Source organism: Macaca fascicularis, chromosome 5, assembly GCF_037993035.2.
Source record: "Macaca fascicularis isolate 582-1 chromosome 5, T2T-MFA8v1.1".
Taxonomy (NCBI): Eukaryota; Metazoa; Chordata; class Mammalia; order Primates; family Cercopithecidae; genus Macaca; species Macaca fascicularis.
In genome coordinates this window covers 174,482,123-174,509,443 of record NC_088379.1, presented here as the reverse complement: position 1 = coordinate 174,509,443, position 27,321 = coordinate 174,482,123, and the positions used below count along the sequence as shown (strand labels likewise).

At 37.4% G+C, this 27,321-nt stretch overlaps 1 protein-coding gene across 7 annotated transcripts in view; it reads right to left on the bottom strand.

Moving 5' to 3' along the window:
• Window positions 1-27,321, bottom strand: part of CLCN3 (chloride voltage-gated channel 3) — a 101,862-nt gene that overhangs the window by 10,680 nt on the left and 63,861 nt on the right. For all 7 annotated transcript variants that reach the window (XM_005556276.4, XM_005556279.4, XM_005556278.4 and 4 more), the window contains 8 exons: window positions 26,427-26,526; window positions 24,957-25,144; window positions 23,542-23,664; window positions 21,869-22,075; window positions 18,157-18,237; window positions 16,106-16,651; window positions 8,262-8,448; window positions 5,188-5,586 (listed from right to left, as the gene is read on the bottom strand). In XM_005556276.4, coding sequence (XP_005556333.1) covers window positions 5,188-5,586; window positions 8,262-8,448; window positions 16,106-16,651; window positions 18,157-18,237; window positions 21,869-22,075; window positions 23,542-23,664; window positions 24,957-25,144; window positions 26,427-26,526 — 1,831 coding nt within the window. The remainder of the gene's footprint in view (window positions 1-5,187; window positions 5,587-8,261; window positions 8,449-16,105; window positions 16,652-18,156; window positions 18,238-21,868; window positions 22,076-23,541; window positions 23,665-24,956; window positions 25,145-26,426; window positions 26,527-27,321) is intronic.

Sequence of the window (27,321 nt, the reverse complement as noted above, 5' to 3'; positions counted from 1 at the left end):
CTCCAGTGTGCTCTGCTTCAAGTTCTTCTGTCCTGCTGCCTACTTCCACTCTACCGTTGAAAGAAAGAAAAAAAAATCTGAATGAAACTGGTGATTAAAAAAAAAGAAAGTCCTAGACAAGAAGTGGCAAAGACAGAGAAAAGTTCAGAGATCACACCAGACGGAGAAGGAAACTCAATGAAGAGAATCTAAAAATAAAATAGTCATTCGGCTTTACGTTTCTACTTTGAGTTAGTATTAAAACTGAGTATATACAGATATGATATTTGTTATAGTGCAAATATTTTGGCCGGCCATGGTGGCTCAGGCTTATAATCCTAACACTTTGGGAGGCCGAGGCAGGAGGATCACATGCGCCCTGAAGTTCACGACAAGCCTAGGCAACATAGAGAGACCTTGTTTCTACCAAAAAAAAAAAAAAAAATATTAGCTAAGCATGATGGTGGTCCCAGCAAATTGGGAGGCTGAGGTGGAAAGATCACTTGAGCCCAGAAGTTCAGGGCTGCAGTGAGCCATGATCATGCCACTGCACTCCAGCCTGGGTGACAAAGCGAGACTCTGTCTCAAAAAGAAAATTATATTTTGAACACAAATTTTACTATAAAAAATTTAAGCCATAATAAGCATCAGTCCTAAATTGAGAAGCAGATATTACTGCAAACAATGCACTGCTTTTTACTCCTTTTGAACACTACAGCCTTCTTAACCATGTTCTAACACATTTGAGTAGGAAGGCACTAAGTAAAGCCCCAGCAACTAGTACTTACTCGACCACCTTAAAAGCATGATCAGGCCGGGTGCAGGAGCTCACGTCTGTAATCCCAGCACTTTGGGAGGCCAAGGTGGGCGCATCAACGGAGGTCAGGAGATCAAGACCAGCCTGGCCAACGTGGTGAAACCCTGTCTCTACTAAAAATACAAAATTAGCTGGCATGGTGGTGCATGCCTGTAATCCCAGCTGAGGTAGGAGAATCGCTTGAACCCGGGAGGTGGAGGTTGCAGCGAGCCGACGCCGCGCCATTGCACTCCAGCCCGGGCAACAAGAGTGAAACTCTGTCTCAAAAAAAAAAAAAAGGATCATGGCATAGAAAAGAAGTCCATTAGCAACTGACATAAATGATTTTTGAAAAATACCCATTAAGTTGCTTTAAGCTCATAACAATCTAACAACTGAATGGTGTCTGACAACTGAATAGTGGAGTGTAAAACTACTAGAAGTATCATTAATGGATTCACAAAATAAGACGTAAAGTATGACATCAATAGTATAAAATGTGGATGGGGGAGTAAAACTCTATAATTTTTGTATGCAACTTTAGTTGTCACAAGAAATATATAGTCAAATTCAGAATGCTCTAAAACTACAATGGGGTTTGTAAATCATTTCTAACTCTAGTATAAAAGTTGAAAGACAAAAGAATTAAAAGAACTACAGCAGGCCAGGTACAGTGGCACGTGTCTGTAATCCCAGCTGCTCCAGAGGTTGAGGAGAGGGGACTGCTGAAGCCCAGGAGTTCGAGTCTACCCTAGGCAACACGGAAGACCTCATCTCTAAAAAAATAATAACTATAGCTAAAATAATTCATTAATAGATATACAACATAAAAAGATATGAAGTGTGATACTAAATAGAGTAACGTTCTGAATTAAAACTAACCTCAATTATCAATCTTAAACACCGACAAAGTAACAAACATTATATCGTCAATGAAATTATACTGATTTAAACATTTAATAACAAAATACGTAATTTTAGAAATTTTTAAAAAATTATTTAATGGAAAGTTTCTCCTACATACAAAGTACCAGAAGTGAACATTCAATCTCTTTGACTTAAATTTGTCATTTAAAAAATAACACTTTTCGCCAGGTGTGGTGGCTCACACTTGTAATCCCAGCACTTCAGGAGGCTGAGGCAGGTAGATCGTTTGAGTCCAGGAGCTTGAGACCATCCTGGGCAACATGGCAAAACCTTGTCTATACAAGAAATACAAAATTTAGCCAGTCATGGTGGTGCGTGCCTGTAGTCCTCGCTAATCAGGAGAGTGAAGTGGGAGGATCACCTGATGCCGGGGAAGTCGAGGCTGAAGTGAGCCAAGATCGTGCCACTGCATTCTGGCCTGAGAAACAGGGTGAGATGCTGTCTCAAAAACATAAATTACTTTTAATCTTTCATTTCATTTGGAAATTGTTAAGGAGAGGGATTTTAGATACTCTCCCCACACAAAAAAAATCTGAGTTAATTAGCCTGATTTAATCATTCCACAATATACACATGACATAAACATACAATTTTTATCAATTAAAAATAAATAAAATGTAAAAAACAAGTATTACTTTTACATAAATACAGTTTTTTCGTGTGTTTGTTTTTAGAGACAGGGTCTCACTCTGGACTCTAGGGTCCCAGGGATCCTCCTGCATCAGCGTTCCCGGTAGCTAGGACTACAGGTGGCATCACCACACTCAGCCAATTTTTTTTTTTTGGTAGAGACCGAGGTCTTGCTATGTTACCCAAGCTGGGATTGATCTCCTAGTGCCAAACAAACCTCCCACCCTGGCCTCCCATTTAAAAATATTTTTGATGCTATTCATTCAAGGGCCTTTGAAATAAAGAACATTACAATTTTCATTTTCTTCATTTTTAAAAGAATATTTTTGGTGCTGTTCATTCAAGGGCCTCTGAAACAAAGAACAACATTAGTTTTTATTTTCTGATATAATTCAGGCTTTTTTTTTTTTTTTTTTTTTTGAGACAGTGTCTTGCTCTGTCACCCAGGCTGGAGTGCAGTGGTGCGATCTTGGCTCACTGCAACCTCCGCCTGCCAGGTTCAAGTGATTCTCCTGCCTCAGCCTCCCAAGTAGCTGGAATTACAGGCATGCACCACCACACTCATGTATTTTTTTGGATTTTAGTAGTAGAGGTAGGATTTCACCACGTTGGTCAGGCTGGTCTCAAACTCCTGGCCTCAAGTGATCCACCTGCTTCAGCTTCCCAAAGTGCTGGGATCACAAGCATGAGCCAACACACATGGCCTCAGACATTTGTTTTAAAAGTATCAGCATTCCTGTTGTAATGGCCCTAAGTAATCTGAGACATCTCATTTGGATCTAATATTTTACAACATTCTGCTTTAGTATGAAACAGGGGAATCGATCTAGTTTAGCATATTTCAACCATCTTATTTTATGAGACAGCATGGAAATTTTTTTGTCCTTCAATAAAATATTTATCATTATATAAATTATATGTATTATATAACTATATATAATACATACATTTTTAATTTATATAGAGACCTGTACACTAGGTTTTCTATATATAACCTATATATAATGTGATTATGTTAATATTTATATAATTATATAATTTATATATAATTATATAAAATATTTACATACATAATTTTCACATATAGATATGTACTTTTAATATATAGAGAATAAATATATCTCTCCCATATAAAAATTACATATATAAACATATGTAATTTTAAATTTATATATATATATAAAAAACGTAGTATACAGGCCTGTTTTTCCCAGTTAAAAATTAAACTGGGAAAAATTACAGTTAAAAATTAAAACTTTACAAAAACATACATGGGTAAAACATTTAAGGTGTGCTTAAAAAGTCATGTGACTAACATTTCTGATGACATGGCTTGACACCTCACCTACAGAAAGTACCCTCATTCCCTTAAACCAACATTATCTCCTATCTCAATATTCTCTCTCTCAAGACAGTGATGAAACTTTAAAAAATACATCCACACAATCAGTGGGATAATGAATAGTTCTTAATTTCCACACTTTAAAAACCTGCCTGGCCTTTTCCCCCTAAATTTCTATGTAAATACTGAAATTCTGACCTCCTTTTTCTTTTCTTTGGCTGGCTACTAGTAAAAACTAGAGAATGGGAATCTTAAACAATGATATTATTTTCTGACTAGATCTAGCCATGGTAATGGCTAAAAAACTAAAATGCTTGAATGGAGCCAAGCATGACAAAATACTTTGTCATCAGCGCTGGCAACTACTATTGTATTAGCTAAATAAAATTTAGAATGATGGGATTGCTAGGCCTTGAAAAATCCTTCCAAAGCTGTAGCCTGTTCCCAAACCAAACAAGCTGTTCTCTGTAGGACCTTTTTTCTTTTTCTTTCTTTTCTCTCTCTCTGCCTAATGGTTCTTACAAATTAAAGACTTTCCAGTTTGATTTGAGAAACACTCCCCCATATACACTGTCTGGTTGTGTGCCATTCAAATGGCACAAAAATTATTTCTAAATCCTTTTGCAATGGCCACAGGGGTAAGCTGGAAGGGAGATGATATGCTCACAGGAATGACCTTTCAGACAGACCAAAGGCTTGACACTTCCATTCAGGGTCAGTACTAAAAACTGGGGAGTAACAAAGCAATGGCTTGATGTACCTATCCTCAGTCACTTTTAGCGGTTGGAGGAAGAGATATAAGATTGCACCAAAAAAAAATTAAGTCTTAATGGCCTCCTCATCAATACTGCAAGACTATAAGGTAAAGAGAAAAACAAATTTTAGAGAAATACAACTCTAGAAAATTTATCTCCAAGAAATATACCATGGCTAATACCTTTAACTAGTACTTTCAGGAAATTCTGCATAAAACACAACAGGACTGATACATTATACTTTTTCAACCTGGCATTTGATCAGAAATAAAAATCTCAGTGATAGTCACTTTAAATCATTTATTATAAATTAATATTATAATCCTAACTCCGAAGACTGATAAAGCAAAACAGTGTTAAAAAAAAGAGACTGATGAAGATGAGATTTTCAATAACTTGTATTCCAATAAGCCAACTTTATTAAATACAAGAATGTATTTGACTGAATGCATTTAGCTAAGGTCTTACATTACATGCTATTTTGAATAACCAAGATCAACTATCAAGGCTTATGGGAGTGGGAAAAGAATCTGACTCCAATTTCTGGTACAATGCCAGATCAAAAGATAAAACTGTATTTAGCAGAAAACCATCCACTGAAGCATACCTTCCTTTCCTAAAGAACAGAAGATTTTAAGGGACATAAAATAACGTCCCTTGCCCCCACAAATCCAACCCATTAAATGTTATTGCTTATTGCTTTCCTTTCTTCCAGAAATCCATCTCATATATACATATATACATTTTTGAAAGGGTACCTATTGCAATTGTCAGGTCTCTTCTGAGGGCAAATCCCACTAATCTCTGAGATTCTTTTGACATTATGACAGGAAATCCATTGTAGCTGGTTTCATTAATCATGTTTTCTATATCATCCACTGTCATATTGTCCTGTGTCAGGACAGCTAAGGGAGGATCGTTCCTTCGAGGTCTCATGACGTCAGCAGCCAGGGTGGTGTGAGTGAATTCTTCTTTTGCATCCAAGAAAGGGTATCCATTTAATCGGATGTGCGCTTCATAAATGCCTTCCCTGCCAAAGGCATCTCCAACCCATTTACTGGTCATGACTGCAGCCATAAGGGGAACAATATATTCCAAGCCTCCAGTGAGCTCAAAAACAATAACCACCAGGGAGACAGTCATTCTTGTCACACCACCTGAAAAAAGCAAGCACCCACTGGTCAGGAAGGACAGGATCCTCACCTTTACATTTTATTAGAACTTTTGCAGTAGGCAGTTAAAACCAAATGGCAAATATAACTCAGGGAAAAGCATATCGTCTAAAACTGCTACTCCTCTTTTAGGACAATAATCACTACTTTTAATAAAATCTAGAGAAACACCAATTTTCTTTGTTTATAACAGAGAAGACTATTAAAATAACATTTTAAAAACCTGTTTATTTCACATTTTAAAAAATCAAAGTTTATCAACTAAAACAATTTTGCCATTTTCGTTTACTGCCGTAGCAAAGACATAATTTAAGCCTTATACAAGCTTATTATTCTAATTATTAAGGAATTTGGTAAAGGACATCATGGTTTTCTTTGCTACAATCTACAAATTAAACTCATATATGGGTAGAATGTTAATATAATAAATTTCTCCTCTAAATTTTTTTCAAAAAGAGTAAAATACTTTGATGCCTTTGATTTACATTAACGATGCAAGTAATATCCACCCACAGAAAACTATTTGGGCCAGGCACAGTGGCTCATGCCTGTAATCTCAGCACTTTGGGAGGCCGAGGCAGGAAGATCACTTAAGTCCAGGAGTTTGAGATCAGCCTGGGCAACACAGTGAGACCCTGTCTCTACAAAAATAAAAACTAAAAAAAGTAGCCAGGCATGCTGGTGTATGGTCTGTGGTCCCAGCTACTTGGACGCTGAGGTGGGAGGCTCATTTGGGCCAGGGGCTTGAGGCCGCAGTGAGCTGTGTTCACACTACCTATGGGATTCTCACTGTTATCAACTCAGTCCAAGCCCTCATGACTATTCCTTTTTTACTTTGTATTTTTTAAGATTTGGGGTCTCACTCAGTTGCCCAGGCTGGTCTCAAACTCCTGGGGTCCCATGATCCTCCCACCTCAGCCTCTCCAGTAGCTGGCATTACACACATGTGCCATCATGCCTGCTATTCCTTAATTATAATACCATTTTCTCTGACCTCCTTGACTCCTGGCCCCATTACCACTGTATAAGCCATGTTCCCTGGCTAATCTTTCCTAAGTACTACTTTTATTGTATTGCTCTTTTGCTCAAAAACCTACCAGGGCTTGTCAGTTCATACTGTATTAAGCTCAAGCTCTTCCCTTTGTTTTTTACCTAAAAATAGAAAGGAGACAGATCCTACCATATATTACATACCTACCCTATGCCAGGCATGTCCTAATCAGTTTACAAAGACTTGTTTTTCAAACTAGGCATTTATTTCACCAGGCACTATTATAACAGCTTTACATGCATTTTATCTCATGTAATCCTCAAAACAATCCTAGCAGATCACCAGCTGTTATTCCTTTTTATATACAGAAAATTAAAACTTCAAGAAGGAACTTTCTCAAAGTCATCAAACTAAAAATGACAAAGCTAGGACTGCCACAAATCTGACCAACTTCAAATATAAAATCATCCTGACATTAATCAGGTTTCTTGTCTTTTCATAATCCGTTCCTTCTCACCAATCCAACTTCATTTCCCAAAAGTACCCAAAATGTACTCTCTACTTAGAGTCAATTTCTTCAAAGCCTTATGAATACAAAATTTATTCCCATCCTAGTTCGTCTTCACATTATAATCTTCAACAAACTCACCTTTTCCTTAAATTCTGCTAATCTTTCAAATAAAGCTCATGCCTATTCTTTCTGAAGTACTTCAGCTCTTTCTTCCCCTATATTCCTACCATACTTAGACTCTTTTAAACTTGTATATATTTGTTAATATTCCTCACTATTGTATTCTCAGTGTTCATCTTGTCTCCTCAACTTGATTAGAGTTGAGATTGGGTCCATGTTCTTTTTGTATTACTCACTGTATCTAGCATAATGCTAAAAAAAAGTGGCCACTTAATAAATACTTGCTAATTCGGTGAAAATGATTCTGTCCTTCCCTTTTAATTGATAATACATTTTAAAAGATCAATAATCACATAATTTTTATTCATTAAACAAAACTGGTCAAAATGGCAACTATTATTTAATATTATAACCAAAGTTTAGCTGACATTTTAAATATGAAAAGCAATAACTATTTTTTCCTGCCCCAACAGACATTGAATAGACTCAAGTATTTAATGTAGGTATTTTGCTTTTCTTCTCATTAAAATGAACAGTTACCTCTTCTCATTTTGTAATGTACAGCTTAGATGATGGAGCATGGGTAAATACATCTGTTACTAAGGCTAACACTAAATCATTTCAGAACCAAAGTCAAGCTACTCTGAAACTTTGTTGCAATGCTAATCTTAGGTATCAAGCTATAGTTGCTAAAGGTAAGCCAAGATCCTTAACAATGAAAAGAATCAAAGACCTCTTTGGTCAGGATTCAAATTAAGCTTATGTTGTACTTAGATGGCTTCTGCCATAAAGTACTAAGTTATATTACAATATGTTAATTCCAGTAAATTCTTGTATTAACAAATGTTGTAAGACAGAAAACCGGTACTGAATAATACCCTAATAGTACTACTGTTTCTTATCTGTTAAAACATTTCCTCCCTGCACCCTCCTTTACTCAACCAATCTGCCCACCAATTAAGCAAGAATGTGTCCCACTTTGTCTTGGCTCTCTCAAACTAGCAAACATCCACACACAGGCAGACACAGCCATATTACCTAAGCATGCAGCAGCACCAACCATGGCATAAAGGCCAGGTGTAATGCAATCGGCCCCAACCTCACACCACTCCTTAAAGATAAACCAGTCATGGTGATAGTAGGCAAGCTGCTCCACCGCAATCCCCACAATCCTTCCTGCGATCGCTCCAATGGCCATGCTGGGGATGAACAAGCCTGATGGAACCTATAACAAGAACAGAACTTTTAATGGGGCGGAGATCCTCTACTCACATGCTTGAAACTTATATTCCATGCATTTGTTTCTAACATTTTTGATTCTATTCACATTAATACAGCAAAATCCTAGTACAAATAAAACTATAGCAAAATCTTGTACCTTAACAATCCCATGAATTCAGTTACAAAATAAACCACATTCTTTAGGCCAAAGAGAAAACAACTCAAGGGTTATTTCCTTTAGCTCAAGGGTGCCCTAATGTCAGTCCCTAACAAAATTTTCATTAGTCCATGGTGAAATGAAAAAAAAAAAAAAAAAGGACAATATTCTGAATACAATACTGGGTGACAGGTGCAATAAAATCTCAGAATTCACCATTATAGAATTCATCCGTGTAACCAAAGACCACTTGTTAACCCCAAAGCTACTGAAATTAAAAAATATGTATTTTTAAATGGACAATATGAAGTATTTTTCATAAAACTCAACTGATTCAGTTTTAAGCACTGTCTTTTACTTCAAGATTATGTGATTATGTCCTCCTACATATTTACGAATAATGAAAATGGTAGGTGCTATTCATCTTCAGTGGTACAATGCTAAGTGGACAGACTTACCAGAGTTGCCCAATATTTTGACTGATATAGACATACCTTGTTTTATTATGCTTTGTGTTATTGTGCTTCACACATGTTGTGGTTTTTACAAATTGGAGGTTTCTGACACCCCTGCATTAAGCTAGTCCATCAGCATGTGCTCGCTTCTGTCTCTGTATCACATTTTGCTAATTCTCTCAATACTTTGAAATTTTTCACTATTATTATATGCTACAGTGCTCTGTGATTAATGATCTTTGATGTTATTGTTACAACTGTTTTACTGCACCATGAACCATGCCCATAGAAGAAAGTGAATTTAATGTGTTGTATGTGGTCTGACTGTTCCACTAACTGGCTGTTCCCCTGTCTCTCTTTCTCTCCTCAGGCTTCCCTATTCCCTGAGACCCAGTGATATTGAAATCAGTTCAACTAAGAACCCTACAATGGTCTCTAAGTATTCAACTGAAAGCAGAAGTCACGTCTCTCGGCTGAGCGTGGTGGCTCAAGCCTGTCATTCCAGCACTTTGGGAGGCTGAGGTGGGTGGATCACTTGAGGCCAGGAGTTCGAGACCAGCCTGGCCAACATGGGAAAACCCCATCTCTACTAAAAATACAAAAATTAGCCAGACCTCGTAGTGCACACCTGTAGTCCCAGCTCCTCGTGAGACTGAGGCAGGAGAATCGCTTGAACTTAGCAGGCAGAGGCTGCAGTGAGCTTAAATGGCGCTACTGCATTCCAGCCTGAGCAACAGAGCAAGACTCTGTCTCAAAAAAAAGTCACGTCTCTCACTTTATATCAACAGCTAAAAATGGCCAGGTATTGTGGCTCACACCTGTAATCTCCATCCTTTGGGAGGCCAAGACAGAAGGATCACTTGAGGTCAGGAGTTAGAGACTAGCCTGGGCAACATAGTAAGACCCATCTCTACAAAAAAAAAAAAACAAAAAACAAAAAATAGGCTGGTGTGGTGGTGCATGCCTGTAGTCCCAGCCACTCACAAGGCTGAGTCGGCAGGATCACTTGAGCCCAGGAGTTCAAGGCTACAGTGAGCAATGAGCACTCCAGCCTGGGTGACAAAATGAGATCCTGTCTCAAAGAAATAAATAAGTGGCCGGGCGAGGTGGCGGGCACCTGTAGTCCCAGCTACTCGGGAGGCTGAGGCAGGAGAATGGCGTAAACCCGGGAGGCGGAGTTTGCAGTGAGCTGAGATCCGGCCACTGCACTCCAGCCTGGGCAACAGAGAGAGACTCTGTCTCAAGAAAAAAAAAAAAATAAGAAAGCTAAAAATAATTAAGCTTAGTGAAGAAGGCATGTTGAAAGCTGAGGGGGGGCCAAAATCTCAGCCTCTAGCCGCAGTCAGCCAAGTCATGAATTCAAAAGAAAAGTTCTTGAATTAAATTACAAGTGCTATTTCAGTGAACACATAATGATTTAAAAAAAGTAAAATAGCCTTATTATTGATATGAAGAAAGTCTTGAGTGGTCTAGACAGAAGATCAAACCAGCCACGATATTCCCTTAAATCAAAACCTAATCCAGAGCAAGGTCCTCACTTTCTTCGAGTCTATCAGGGGTTAAAGAGGCGAGGAAGCTACAGAAGAAAAGCTGGGAGCTCGCAGAGGTTGGTTCATGAGGTTTAAGGAAAGAAGCTGTCTCTGCGACATAGAATAAAAAGTGTGAGGTTGGGAGGCCGAGGCGGGCGGATCACAAGGTCGGGAGATCGAGACCATCCTGGTGAACACGGTGAAACCCCGTCTCTACTAAAAATACAAAAAAATTAGCTGAGTGTGGTGGCGGGCGCCAGTAGTCCCAGCTACTCGGGAGGCTGAGGCAGGAGAATGGCATGAACCTGGGAGGCGGAGCTTGCAGTGAGCTGAGATCGTGTCACTGCACTCCAGCCTGGGCGACAGAGCGAGACTCCATCTCAAAAAAAAAAAAAGTGTAAGGTGAAGCAGCAAGTGCTGATGTAGAAGCTGTAGCAGGTGATATAGAAGATCTAGCTGAGGTTGTTGATGAAGGCGGCCACATTAAACAACAGATTTTCAACATAGATGAAACAGCCTTTATGGAAGAAGATGTTATCTAGGACTTCCACAGCTAGAGAGGAAAAGCCAGTGCTTGGTTTCAAAGCTTCAACGGACAGCCTGACTCTCTTGTTAGGGGCTAATGCAGTTGGTGGCTTTACGTTGAAGCCAGTGCTAGTTTGCCATTCTGAAAATTCTAGTGCCCTTAAAAATTATGCTAATCTACTCTCTCTGTGCTCTATAGATGGAACAACAAAGCCTGGATAACAGTGTATCTGTTTACAGCATGGTTTACTGACTATTTTAAGCCCACTGTTGAGACCTACTGCTCAGACAAAAAGATTTCTTTTAAAATATTACTCATCACCAATAATGCACCTGGTATCCCAAGAGCTCTGATGGAGATGTACAAGGAGATTCATGTTGTTTTAAGGACTAATTTTGACTTTTAAGTTTTACTGAAGAAATGCATGTCCTATGGCTACAGCTACCATAGATAGTGCTTTTGTTACAGCAGGTAGCTAGTCAGGCATGAGCTAGGCAGGAGAGGGATCCCCCCAACCTCACCAGGAATGTCAGGCAACCATCAGCGGATGATAGTCAGATAGCTCTCATGCTGTCTCTCTAAAATAATAATTGGTTGCAGCCAGTGTCAGGGAAAGGCAGTCTTCCAATAGATAGAAACACCTGAAACTAGCTATCAGCAGCTTTCTGATAAGATCCCAGGAGTTGGGTGAGTGGGCTCAGGCACGCACATTTACAGGCAAAATCGCGGAGTTTAACTGAAATACAACCTCCTAGGGACATTCGGCCACTAAGCGACAAACACCTCAGGTAAGCATGCATACAACTCCAGTAAATACACTTCGCACACTCCCCTCCCAAGTGCCAGTAGGCTACTGCGCATGTGGGCAGCTCACCCCGAAAGAACAATCAATGGAATAGGGATGAGAGATGTCGGAAGTATGCCAACATATAAAACCCTGAGTCCAAAGCCAAAGGGGCCCTTGTCTTCCAAGATGCCCGCTTGGCCCTCTTTCAAGTGTATTTTAACTTCTTTTCATTCCCACACTAAAGCTTTTTCATAAACGTTCATTCCTGCTCTAAAACTTGCCTCAGTCTGTTTTTCTGCCTTATGTCCCTCAGTAGAATTCTTTCCTTTGAGAAGGCAAGAGTTGAGGTTGCTGAAGATCTGTATGGATTCGCCCCTGATAACTTGGAAACCCACTACGGATAATTTCTTGGATGGATCTGGGCAAAGTAAATTGAAAACGTTCAAAAAAGTATTCACCATTCTAGATGCCATCCAGAACATTTATGTTTCATGGGAGGAGGTCAAAATATTAATATTAATGGGAGTTTGGAAGAAATTGATGATTCCAGCTCTCATGAATGACTTTGAGGGGTTCAAGACTTCAGTTGAGGAAGTAACCACAGAGTGGTGGAAACAGCAAGAGAACTAGAATGATAAGTGTGGACTAAAGATGTGACTGAAGTGCTAGAATCTCATTAAAAAAACTTAAATGTATAAGGAGTTACTTATTATGGATGAGCAAAGAAAGTGGTTTCTTGAGGTGGAACCCACTCCTGGTAAAGATGTTGTGAACACTCGGTTAAAAGGACAAAAGATTTTGAATTTTCCATAAACTTACTTGATAAAGCTTACAGTAGCAGGATTTGAGAGAATAACTCTAATTTTGAAAAGAAGTTCTACTGTAGGTAAAATGGTATCAAACAGCATCACATGCTACAGATAAATCTTTCATGAAAGGAAGTGTCAATCAATGTGGCAAATTTCACTGTTATCTTAAGAATTGCTACAGCCAGTCCTACCTCCAGCAAGCACCAATATCAAGGCAAGACTCTATAGAAGCAAAACAGATTACAACTCACTGAAGACTCAGATTACTACTAGTACTTCTTAGCAATCAAGTATTTTTAAATTAAAGTGCTACTTTTTTAAAAGACATAATGCTATTGTACACATAACGGACAACAACATAGTGTAAACAGAACTTTTATACGCACTAAGAAGCTAAGACTTTCATGTGCCTCGCTTTATTATGATATTCACTTTATTGTGGTGCTCTGAACTGAACCTGTATCTGTCAGGCAAGTCTATTTATATGAATCAATTAAAAAGAGAACATTTATTGATTAAATTTAATGAGGATAATAAATAGGGATAAGAAGCACCATAAGTAAGATTATTTAAAGACTACTGAAAGAGGCTAGGTTCGGTGGCTCACGCCTATAATCCCAGCACTTTCGGAGGCCAAGGCCTCCCAAAGGATCACCTGAGGCCAGGAGTACCAGACCAGCCTGGCCAACATGACGAAACCACATCTCTACTAAAAATACAAAAATCAGCTGGGCGTGATGGCACACACCTGTAATCCCAGCTACTTGGGAGGCTGAGGCAGGAGAATCACTTGAACCTGGGAGGCGGAGGTTGCAGTGAGCCAAGACTGCAACACTGCCCTCTAGTCTGGGCGAAAAGGTGAGATCCTGTCTCAAAAAAAAAAAAAAAAAAAAAAACGGAAAGAGTAATAAACTACTCTGAATATGAAATGAGCCAAACTCAAAATGATGGCATGTTTGAGTCTATTAGGATCATTAAAACGATACACAATAGAAAAAAATCAAAGTGTGTTTTACACTCTCTTGCCAGGTATGATCCTTCAGCCAGAGCTGAGTCAAAGGTGGGACTTAACAAAGGCCTGCCAACTGCCTCCAGCTTCCTGTAGTTCAATTGACTGTGAGAAAGTTGGGATTTACCCAACACTTACTTACGGTACAAAAAAAGAGCTTTAACAGCTCTTTTAACTTGATTCCCTAAGAAAAAAGGTAAAACTTTAAGGTTTTTCTATCATTATTGTTATTATTATTTTCTACTTATTATTTTTTGAGACAGTGTCTCACCCTGTCACCTGGGCTGGAGTGCAGTGGCATGAACTTGGCTCACTGCAACCTCCGCCTCCTGGGCTGAAGTGATTTTCCTGCTTCAGCCTCCCAAGTAGCTGGGATTACAGGCACCTGCCACCACGCCTGGCTAATTTTTGTATTTTTAGTAGAGACGGGGTTTCACTGTGTTAGCCGGGATAGTCTCGATCTCCTAACATCATGATCTGCCTGCCTCGGCCTCCCAAAGTGCTGGGATTACAGGTGCGAGCCACTGTGCCTGGCCAGGCTTTTCTATTTTTTAACTCTTGATACTCAGTGGACTACAGACTTAGGACAAGAGAAAAGAGACCTAAAAACTAATACCACTCTAATTTTGTAGAAACAAAGCTGTTATTCCACATTAATTTACATCTGTAAAAGCATATTATCACTAGCAAATACTATTACATGAAGTACAGGGGGCAGTAATTTAAAGAACAAGAATAAGCTGATATGTGCTTCCCCATATATATCACTGATAGTCATATAAGAAATTATATTTACTGATGGACCATTAATCAACAAATTTTGTTATTTTATAAATCCAAAAGAAGCAACGTCCCAGGGCATAAGGCCCAGCTGCCCTAAGTTCTTGATGGAAAAAGGCATGTATTGATAGATCTAGTAATTCAACTGAGTCTGCAGTGTCCTTTCAAGCTAACACCCAATACTGCTATGCAGCAGAATAACGGCTCCTCAAAGATGTCCACAACTTAATTTCCAGAACCTGTGATTACATTACGTTGCATGGCAAAGAGGAATTAAGGTTGCAGAAAGAAAGTTTCAAAGCAGCTGACTTTAAAAAAGGAGATTATTTTCTGATTTATCTGGGTGGGCCTAAAGTAATCACAAAGGTTTTTCAAATGTGGAAGGAAGATTTAGCAGAGTTTGTGTCAGAGTGATGAGACAAGAGAAAGACTTGACCAGCCATTGCTGGCTTTGAAGATGCAAACAGAGGGCCAGGAGTCAAGGAATGCTGACAGCTTCTAATAGCCAGAAAAGGCAAAAAACAGACTCTCTCCTACAGCCTCCAGAATGCCCTATGAACACCTTAATTTTAGCACAGTGAGATCCATTTCAGACTTTTGATCTGCAGAACTGTAAGATAATAAATTTGTATGGCTTTTAAGCCATTAAGTTGTGGTAATTTATTACAGCAGCAATAGGAAACTAATAAAAGTGGTTTTAAAACATGATCATGAATGCTCTGACACTTGTCCCAGTAAGTATATGTCCCTCCTCTGAATGTGGGTGGGCCTCTGTGACTGCCTCAATGAATAGAATAAAGCAAGTCATGCTGCAAGACTTCTTTGGCTACATTAAAAACAGCCCTCTTGGGAATCCTGAGCTACGATACAAGAAATCTAATTCCCTGAGGCCACCACCTTAGAAAAACCACAGAGAGGAAAAAGAAAGCTAGAGAAAGAGAGAGAGAGAGAGAGAGCAGGAGTGAGCATAAGAGAGAGAGTACGCATGATTGATCCCAGGAGCCCAGGTGTATGAATCTTTTCAGCCTAGTCATGAATGAAGACGTCTTTGAACTATACTCAATAATAATTTAATTGTACACTCAAAAATAATTAACAGTATAATTGGATTGTTTGTAACACAGGGGATAAATGCTTGAGGTGATGGACACTCCATTTACTCTGAGATTATTATGCACTGCATGCCCCTCTCAAAAGATTTCATGTACCCCAAAACTATATATAGCTACTGTGTACCCACAAAAAGTTTTTTAAAAAGGAAATGAAAGAAGCTTTGAGATGATGAGCCCTCGCCATGTCTAATAACAACTATATGAAACACCACAAGCAAAAAATGCCCAGTTGAGCCCTTCCCAAGTCGTTGACCCAATATTAAGAACAAAATAAGTAGTTACCTTAAGCTGCTAAGGTTTGGGGGCAATTTGTTAAATAGCAACAAATAACATGGTCAACAACATATGCTAAGGAATTATCTTTTTCATTACTTAAAATTAAACTCAAAAGATAAGTACTTTTTTCAGTCACTTATGAAACAACAACCTCTCTCATTTCACATACAAGTTTTGAACATGGCATGATTACCCAAATATCACCTTACATTAGCACTTACCTTGATGCCAAAAGTGAATACTGTCATTATGATTTTAAATATGAGTGCCAGGCATAACTGCCATATAGCTGAATATACTCCAATGCCTGCTGGACGATCAGGAATATCATCGACAATTTTACTGGCATTCATGTCATTTCTGTAGTCACAAAGAGAAGAGGATTCCAGGGGACCACAGTCTGTAAAAAGCTCTTTGATCAGTTCACTGGTGTTTAGCCTAGTGTATGGATTAGGGAAGGCTATCACAGCAGTAATGGCTGCAACAATAATGACTTCCAGAACGGGATACTTTCCAAATTTGGTGGACTTGCGTCGACGACACCAGGCAATATTTGCCCTAATGAAAAAGGCTCCCCAAAGCCCTCCAAATACCCCTAGGAGAATAAAAGGAAACAGTTCAAAAAGGTACCATGGTGTATGATACTCCACATAAAAAAGGACCAGACGGCTGTTACCAAATGGATTGATGGACCTCAAAACAAATGCAGCCACTAAAGCAGCAAAAAATGATCTCCATAAAGTTTTGAGAGGAAAATAATAGCTAACCTAAAAAAAAGAAAAGGAAAAGAAAAATTAATGCTATAATTTTATAAGATGTTTCTGATATATTATAACTTGAATGGTAAATATCCTAGCTCTAAATTTTGCTGTAGTTATAACTTACATGTAATGGATTTTACGGTAATAAGAAAAATTGATGTTATTATTATTTTTGGAGATGGTGATCATCATTACAAATTCACAGTATCAACTGATCATGAATGTCCAATAAATATTTAGAATACCTAGCCCTGTTTTATTTTCAAAATGAGTTTCACATTCAATTCAATCATGGTAGTTAAAAATAAATGTACCATCACCAACTCCTGTTAGCTTATAATGCATTTAATTTGCCTCTTCTACATTAAAAAAAGAAAAAAGAATACAAACAACTAAAGAAAAAAGTAAATTTAAAAACATTCTTGAACTAAAAGAGCTAAATTCATAGAAGTCGAGAGTAGAATAGGGGTTACCGGGGCTGGGGGTTGGGGAAGTGAACAGGGAAAGGGGAGAGGTTAGTCAATGGGTATGAACTTACAGAGGACGAATAAGTTCTGGTGTTCTATTTAACAGTAAAGTGACTACAGTTAATAATATGTATTATATATTTCAAAATAGCTAAAAGAGAGGATTGTAAATGTTCTCACAACCACAAGGACATAATAAATATCTGAGGGATTTGCTAATCACTCTGATTTGAATATTCCACAATGTATACATGTATAGACACATTAAATTATACCCCATAAACATAAACAATTATTATTTGTCAAAAAAATACTTAAAAAAAATTCCTGGTTACATTTTTATGTGAAAAGAAAACAAAAACAAAATAATCCACTGAAGTGACTAAAATTATTTCCTTAAACAGCAGTAACTGTATCAGAAATAATCACATGGGAAAAACTTTAAAACACAACGTAGGACTTGATTAAAAACTGCTTGGGAAGCTGAGGCAGGAGAATCATTTGAACCCGGGAGGCGGAGGTTGCAGCGAGCCAAGATCGTGCTATTGCACTCCAGCCTGGGCAACAAGAGCGAAACTCCATCTCAACAACAACAACAAAAAAACAAAACACACACACACACACACACACACACACACACACACACACACACACACAAACAGCCTGGCCAACATGGCGAAACCCCATCTCTGCTAAAAATACAGAAATTAGCCAATGGACATAGATTGTTTCACGTGTCCTCTATTAAGTCAAATTCACAACTTCTTACTTTTAAATACGTCAACAAAGTAAAGTTAGATTTTAAATAATTACTAATATTTATACATAAATAAATTAAAACAAACGTTTCCTCCAGGTATGGAGCATGAATAACATTTACTTTTTATGTAAGAATTAGTGGAAAACGACTTTAGAAAACTAAATTTGAAAACAAAGTCTTTACCTATTACATCACCTATAAAACTGAAATGTGTGAAATATGTGTGAAATATATTTGCAATGGTAATTATATATAGCTTTAATTGTTGTATTCTTTTCACCTACCTCCTCCAGGCTAAAAAGAACTCCTCCAATTGGTGCACCAAAAGCTACAGAAACCCCTGCAGCTGAGGCAGCTGATAGCACCTAGAAAGAGGATAGGGCTTATTTCATAATTTCGCAGAAATTCACACATACCAAATAAAAATTCTTCATGTTACTTGAATTTTCCAAATGGATTTTCTGAACTTAATTTTCATGTTTCCTTGCTCCCTAAGCAAAGGGCAAGTATTCATTTCTTCTATTAAGATTTGTTTCTTTCTCCTGTGCTTTAATTGAAAGGTCAGTCACGCATTTACTATTCAGTTAAAAATTTTTTTTGCCAGATATACTAACGTGAATAGGGTGTAAAGAAGAGGAAGCAATGAATATAGACAATTTTCAAGATGTATGCTTGTGTAGATAAGAGGGGAGGGCAGTAACTGGGATGTGCGGCTATTTTTACATAGGATATCATTTCTTCAAATTTTAGAGCTAACTGCTCCACCATCAATACTCTATTCCAAATCCTAGCAAGATACGCAGGGAACTGAAGACCTTGTAAGATCCCCTATATTTTCATTACCCTATGCCCTGTGAAATACTGCTAAAATACTGTCAGTCTAGAGAGGCTCATTCTGAAAGCACATACAACAGCTCCTCAAGTTACAGCCTCACCAACTAACACCTCTACAAAAATTTAAAGGAAAAGAAAAATCCAAGGACACTCTTCCATGTCCTCTCTCCAGCTCCCCAGTCTATTAATTGGTAGTGGTCTGCTTCCCACCAGTATGAAGCCAACTACACCTATAATTTCACTAGGGTTTTATTTGTAATAATTTTTCGGAGTCTGTATTCCTTTATTTTTTTGGAGACAGAGTTTCTCTCGTCTCTCAGGCTGGAGTGCAATGGCACAGTCTAGACTCACTGCAACCTCCACCTCCCAGGTTCACCTGATTCTCCTGCCTCAGCCTCCCCAGTAGCTGGGATTACAGGCACCTGCCACCGCGCCCGGCTAATTTTTGTATTTTTAGTAGAGACGGGGTTTCACCATGTTGGCCAGGCTGGTCTCGAACTCCTGACCTTAAGTGATTCACCTGCCTCTACCTCCCAAAGTGCTGGGATTACAGGTGTGAGCCAACACGCCTAGACAAGAGTCTGTATTCCTTTCACTACTTTAATCCAGCAAATATCCAAGGCTACCTAAAGTATTTCTTCAAATGGTCAATTGTTACATTTCCAGAAGAGAAATTATAAATAATCAGAATTAAGCTGTAACCGGTTAAGATCATGAACTCCATAGTCAGGCTGCTGTGTTGAAATCATGGCTCTGCTACTTACTTGCTGTATGATTAAAGGTAGATAATCTCTACGTGCCTCAGTTTTCTCTTCTCTAAAATGGAAATGTGATAATACTACTTAGCTCTTAAGGATTGAGTAAATATATAGAAAGTGCTCAGAACAGTGCCTGGCATCCAGTAAATACTTTATAAAAGTTTGGTGAATTAAAAATAAATAAATATTTGTTTTAATTAAATTGTTGGCATTAGAATGTAGACTCTGCTTATTTGGGGAGGAAAGGGAGCAAATTTAACCTCCTTTTCTTCCCCCCACTAAAAGGAATGCAAACATATTTATTTGACTGTCCTGATCCTGCATTTACAACCAAACTAACACCTATGTATCTAAAACTCATATACATGTTTTAATCCATTTCATAAGTATCTAAGAAGCATTTAATTTAAAAATATCAATGCTCTCTCCTCTTGTCTACACAAAACTATGGGACCTTAATGCTTTCAACTAACTGAATTCTTGCCATTTACATATACACTAAGGTAACAGAATAACATCTTAACATTAATCATTACAGTACGAACATTAACATTTAGGTAAACTTAATTTCTAAACATCTAATTATATTTTTTGAATTTAGAATAAAAGTCTTACCAAAAAATATAAAGGTACAGCAGAAAGTAACAGAACTGAATTGAGGAGGCAGGTGCTCTAGCTCCATCTTAGCCACTAACTTGCTACGCTACAGGATGGTTTTGAGTTTTGTTTTGAATACACACAAATACATACCCACACAGTCGCAAGGGCAGTAATGTAGTACATAAAACCACAGACTTTGGAGTCAAAGATAAACGAATTTTAACCCACGTTCCGCCACTAACTAGGTATGTGGTCTCGGGCAAGTTAGTTAGCTGTTTTCAGCACTAGTTTCCTAATCTCTAAATGAGGATAACAGGGTCATATTAATAAATTACTGTGAAATTAAGTTTTAAAATCCAAGTAAAGTATCTGCCACAGTACTAGATACATAGAAAAGAATCAATAATGCTAGCTATTTTTGTTGTATAGTAAAGTACTGGAACCACAATTATTCAGAGATGAAACTATGACGATCTGAAGAATCCCACTTTTGGGATATCTATGGCCAATGCAAGGACAATATTTTAACGTGAACGTTAAAATGTACTAGAATTATTTCAACTGAAGATCAAACAGTTTGATAAAATATTCTTTTTTGTACATTAAAAAAAAACCCAAGAGGATGAAAAAAAACCCAACAAGATGAAACCCAACATTAAAAAAAAACCCAACAAGATGAAAAGGTTCTGCCAGTATTTGAGAGGTTTTTAAAAAAATCATATCTTAAAAATCCAAAGATCTCTGTACCATCTGGGGCTGTAGATTTAGATTTGGAAAATAGGAAGGGACTGGGCTCCCAAAGTCTAGAGCTAATATAAAGGACTCAGGAAAATACTCAGAGCGATCTAGAAACATCAGAGGAAATACATAATATATATAAGGTTTCAAGGTCTTGTAGAAGATCTCAGGCTGGCCTAAAGAAACGGTAAAGGAAATTGCCTTAAACAATCAAATGAAAAGGATTTCTTGCAATCTTTTTAATGTGAATTTCTGATTTAAACTTCAAGAGCTTCTAAAGGCCCTCAGAACTTCCCCACAGCGCTGGATGGCATTTTTCATATCACACATCAGTGACACTGGCACCAGATGCTGCCTCCAGGAGGAAAACACAGCTATTAAGGTTTCCCAACCTCTTAATGTTGAAAATAAGAGTAAAAAACAAAGCTAAGCTTAGAAAACATTTCCGAAGAGGAAAGATGTAAGGTAAAGTAAAAACAGAAAGATCTTCATGAAATGCAACTGAAACCCAATGGACACCAGCTGTCTATCTATAAAGTTTCTCTAAAATGTAAGACTAACTGAGCAGCACTGGGAATGGATTCCAGAAAGATGTTATAGAGTATTCAGGAAAAACAAAAGAAGCACACATTAATCTCAACATTTTTTATCTGAATACAGAATTTATTATTTTTACACTAAGAAATTCTTTACTTAGGCCGGGCGCGGTGGCTCAAGCCTGTAATCCCAGCACTTTGGGAGGCCGAGACAGGCGGATCACGAGGTCAGGAGATCGAGACCATCCTGGCTAACCTGGTGAAACCCCATCTCTACTAAAAAATACAAAAAACTAGCCGGGCGAGGTGGCGGGCGCCTGTAGTCCCAGCTACTCGGGAGGCTGAGGCAGGAGAATGGCGTGAACCCGGGAGGCGGAGCTTGCAGTGAGCTGAGATCCGGCCACTGCACTCCAGCCTGGGCGACAGAGAGGGACTCCGTCTCAAAAAAAAAAAAAAAAAGAAATTCTTTACTTAAATAAACACTATACAATATACATTTTTCAGTCAAATTAACTACAAAAGAGACTTACCTCCCTTTTTTTAGCTTCGTTTGTGCTATACTTTGGAAAGAGGTAGGAAAAGATATTTCCGCAGCAACAGGCAACATGTACCAGGGGACCTTCTTTTCCTAAACTCAAACCTGATGCCACAGCCAGGACTAATGTGATGGTTTTAATCATTAAAGTCCATTTTCCCAAGTAACCTCTGATGATGAATCCACTTAAAATAGTTTTAATCTACAAGGCAAAGATTAAGGCAGCTTAATGTCCTTTAAGAAACATAAGAATATAACAAATCCAAGTTATTTTCTTGTTTTATGCACAAAAATGACCTTGCAAATTTTAGCAGCCTACAGAAAAATTTACAGTTAATTTTTTAAAAACTTTACCTATTATGCTACATATAATAAATTGATATTATAATCTAATTCTCTACCCAAGAAAGGAGAGAGGGTAACTCTATCTCAGAAACAAAATCAAAATATCAGGCCATGTTAAAATGAATACAGACCTTAATTATAAGGATTATAATTACATAAGCAAAAAAAAGGGCAAATTTGAATATTTCTGTTGTAAAAATAAGCATAATATTTTAAATATATTTTGGACATGATGTTAGAAATAATAATATTATGTTTTCTCTAAGTACTATAATTATGTGGAATAGTTTTTTATATATCAAGAAGGATGAATGAGAACTGTTATATACTGCCTCATATTGCTTTTTATGAAAGATATTCTTAATACAACCTTAAAGATCACTACAATTCCATTTTAAAAAGAAATGTATTAGGAAAAAGTTGGTAACTTATTTAACTACAGAAAAATAAAAGAGAAAAGAAACAAGTTCAAAACAAGTTCAGTCAATCCTCTGTATAACTCTATTCTATTGTGATGAAAAATAAAACCCAAAAGTTTATATTATTGACCCACTGTGATTAACCACTTTCTCAAAGTATAAAATGGCCAAATTCAAGAATAACTAACATCTAATCAAAAGGTAATTATAAAAAGAGAATGAATGAATCAAAATCAGGGTCATAGCCAGGTGCGGTGGCTCACACCTGTAATTCCAGCACTTTGGGAGGCTGAGGCAGGTGATCACTTGAGGTCAGGAGTTTGAGACCAGCCTGGCCAACATGGTGAAACCCCATCTCTACTAAAAAAAAAAAAAAATTGAAAAATTAGCTGGCTGTGGTGACACGTGCCTGCAATCACAGCTACTCAGGAGGCTAAGACACAAGAATTGCTTGAGCCTGGGACGCAGAGGTTGCGATGAGCTGAGATAGCGCCACTGCACTCCCATCTGGGTGACAGAGCAAAACTCACTCTCAAAAAAAAAAAAAAAAAAAAAATCAGGGTCATAATAGCAAAATAACAACTAATCCATCAAAGAATGTTAGGTCACAAGACAGTTCTTCCAGGCTCTTGATGTTTAACTAAATCTTCTGAAAATTTGCCTAGTCATGTGTTAAATTAGTGGTGAGAGAAAAAAAAATCAACCTCCATAGTAAATGATCAAATGACTATAGGGAACAGTAATTTTCAAATTTTTCAATTTTAAAGCTTATACTTTAAAAAATTTTTTCATACTATGAACAAACTATCCCCTCCCTCCAAAAAAGCCAACTTCTATTATCACTAAGGGCAAAAAGTTAAGCACCATAATAATGTTTAATGACACTAAATATTACTTGGCTTACCTCTGGAATTCCAGAGCCACAGGCATATGGAGCAAATACCTTTACCAGGGAAACTGCAAGAAAGGCAAAACTCAAGGCCCAGAAGATGTACATTATATAGTTCATGATGTAAGAACCAGGACCCTAAAAAGAAAATAGTTCAAGAGTATGAATTTAATTTACATTGCACCTCTAATGCAAATGCTTGTCAAGAAACTTCAGTAAATGGCCAGGCATGGTGGCTCACGCCTGTAATCCCAGCACTGGGAGGTTGACGCGGGTGGATAACCTGAGGTCAGGAGTTCGAGACTAGCTTGGCCAACATGGTGAAACCCCGTCGCTACTAAACATACAAAAATTAACCAGGCATGGTGGCGCGCGCCTGTAATACCAGCTACCTGGGAGGCTGAGGCAGAAGAATCGTTTAACCTCCAGAAACAGAGGTTGCAGTGAGCCGATATCATGCCACTGCACTCCAGCCTGGGCAACAGAGTGAGACTCCACCCCCGCCACCAAAAAAAAAGAAAAGAAAAGAAGCTTCAGTAAAATGTGAAAAAGTCTCCTGGTTTATTTCCACAATAATGAAAACTTTATATGAACAAAATATTTAAGTAGAATCCAAAAATTAATGCCTATATATACAAGGAGTCGTGAGCCCATTTAATCTTTTTCCTAATCCCTAAAGTCTTGGGACCAAGACATCTCAGCTATACTCAATCTCTGCCTACAAACCACTTTTTGGAAACAATGGTGAAAACAAATTGTAACAGCACTCAGATTTCATTCTGCTGCAACTTTCCAGAAGATCATTAAACTCAATTCAATTAAGCCAGGTGAGAAACAGCATACTACTCATGTTAGCGCAAATATATACACTTTAGCTCTCAAGTTCAGCTAAAACAAAATTTAAAAAATATATCCATGTCATCATGTAAAAAATATACATATAATATCCTAAGTTCTAAAATGTTCTTTGTAGATCATAGTAAATTAATCAAGTAAATGCTATAATGCCACAAATAAAAATCTGTTGTCTTCAATGTATCTGTGTAAAAGGTTGATTTTACTAAATTATTTGATAATCATACTTTCATAATTCAAACTTCCCAATCTTAGTAATACATTAGTTTTAATAACTTGACTTCTTAGTAACTTTACACAGATCTTACTGCAATAACTATCACTTCTTTTCTACTACAGCTCAAATATATTTGCATCACAATCCAGAGGATTTGTTATACGACTATGTAGTTAACTAATACAAAAGCTTCTTGAAACAATACTGCACTTAATTCTTTCTTGCTGCAGTGTGTTGAGGGTGGATCCATTTAATGTGTATGCAATAATCTAATATGTGATTAATTCTATAATTAAATGAACTGGAAACATTTTGCTATATCAATTATTAATTCACCTTGAGACAAAGCAAGACTTACCTCTGCTTGACCTATGATTAATTCTGCCCATGTTTTCCACTGTGGACATTTATCCCTCTCTTCAAATGTTGTTTCATTAGATCCCCAACAGCACTGTTCGTGGTTGTACCACAGTGCACTAAGGCAAATGCCCTCCTTTAGGTCAGTCATCCAATCGGCAGCAATATCTATTAATCCGGCCAACGCCCCTGTAAAAATATGTTGGGGATGGTAAAAAAAAAAAAAAGTCAATTTTTTTGGGAGTCGAGAACAATCTAGTTAAAAGGCAAGTGGAAAGCAGGAGACTTCTAAATAAAGGGCCATTTACGAACTACATATAAATTTAAGATCTTCGAATTTTAGTTATAAACATATTTTAAAACTGTAAACAGTTTTTTTACAATAAAATTGCTATTTTTGTTTGGAATTTTAAAAAGTTACATAATTCAAATTAATTGTGATTGGAAAAACAGTGTTTAAAAGATACTAAAATATCTTCAAAAGGCAGGAGGTTCACAAATCTAATTTTCAATCGATAATTAACAGACTTATGAATGATGTTAATCTCATTAAAATTTCATGTCCATTAGAAACAATTACTGAAACTCATGGGAGTAATATTTATATTTCTCTTAAATTACAGAAAACCGTATATCAAGATTATTTTACAGTGAGAATATAAAAAATACACAAATTTAAGGTCAAATCTGGGTCCTTCTTATATAAAAAGATCAGCGGGTTACATACACAGAGGCCATAAAATTATTATGTATGCCAATTAGAATTATCAGTACTTTATTCTCTACAAGAATTTTAATTTTTGTGGTCTTCTGAACATAATCTTCCATCATGGAAGCTGAAAGTGATTATAACAGTGCTTAATAGTTGTTTTCAGGTTCTTAACAGCTCTTTCTTAAAATCTCACACATTGGAACTTTGTGGCCATGCTGCATAGCAGGATGAAGGGGATAGGTCTTGAGCTAGAAGGCTTTAATTCAAATCCTGGTTTAGCCATTTACTAAGCTGTATGACCTCAGTCAGACTAAGTTACTTTCCTTCTGCTTCAGTCTCCTCATCTGTAAAATGGTGATAATGACAGCAGTGGCACCATAGGATTGCGGTGAGGTTTAAATACATATAAAGTTTTTAGAACAGTGTACGACACATAGGAAACAATAAATATTAGCTATTTATTATGATGTTAACATCAAAAGATACTTTGTTGATCATCTGATCCAAAACACTTATTTTACAGATATAGAAACTGAGTCTAGAAAGATCAACCAAACTGGATAAACACGTAAAGTGACAGAGCCAAGACTAGACGTGGAAGCCTCCTGCCTCATGGTCTTATATTTAAGATTTTTTGAAGAAGAGAAACAAATGCTTTTTAAAATCCAATGGTACCTGAGAAAAAAATTGAAGGAAGGAGGGAAGAACAATTTATACTTCTGTTAACTAAAAAAGGATTTCTTGAAAAATTTTCTTTACCTGATGCCAATCCTGTTAGTGTTACTACTAGCCATCCTGACCACGCATCATACAAACTTTTTGTCATTTCCCATGCTGATTCTTTCTTTTTGCTGTTGATCTGAAATTAGAAATGTTTATGCTTCATTTTTCCAACTACGAATAGAAGCCACAATTCTAGAATCTAGCAATTTTTCTCATTTACCATACATAGAACAGTAATTTCTGAACTAGTCTGGGGCAAAATCACTACATTATAGACAGTTGTTATACCTGTAAACCAGACTACATGTCTTTACCCAAGATCTGCTTTTATTTTTTATTTAAAAAGGTTTTTTCTTTTAATAAAAGAGGCAGGGCCTCATTATGTTGGCTAGGATGGTCTTGAACTTCTGAGCTCAAATGATCCACCTGCCTCGGGCTCCCAAAGTGCTGGGATTGCAGGTGTGAGCCACCATGCCCAGCCAAGATCTGCATTTTAATAAGAACCTTGAGATTTGAATGCAAAGGGTCCACAAACTATATAAAATCTGACCCAGATTGTTTTAAATGGAATCAAATTTGAACTTCAGTTGGTACACATAACTAACTTTTACATATGTCTTCTATAAGACAATATGGTTTGAATTATCATTCTCTGGTCCTAGCAGTTAAGTAGATTACAATGTTCTTTAAAAGACAGGATCTGTGTATAATAATACCATGTCCATAAACACAATGTATTATAGAATAATCATGTGGACAAAGGGACTCCCTAAAACTTATAGGCCTTTTAATATGCAGGTTTGGAGAGCTCCAATTCCACTGGTAGAATCCAGAGGCTCTTTCTTTACTGTGTAAGGCAAAAGTGTCCTCTACTGAATATAGTGTAGGGAGTTAGGAGATTAACAAGAGTAATAGATTTGATCCAGAACTC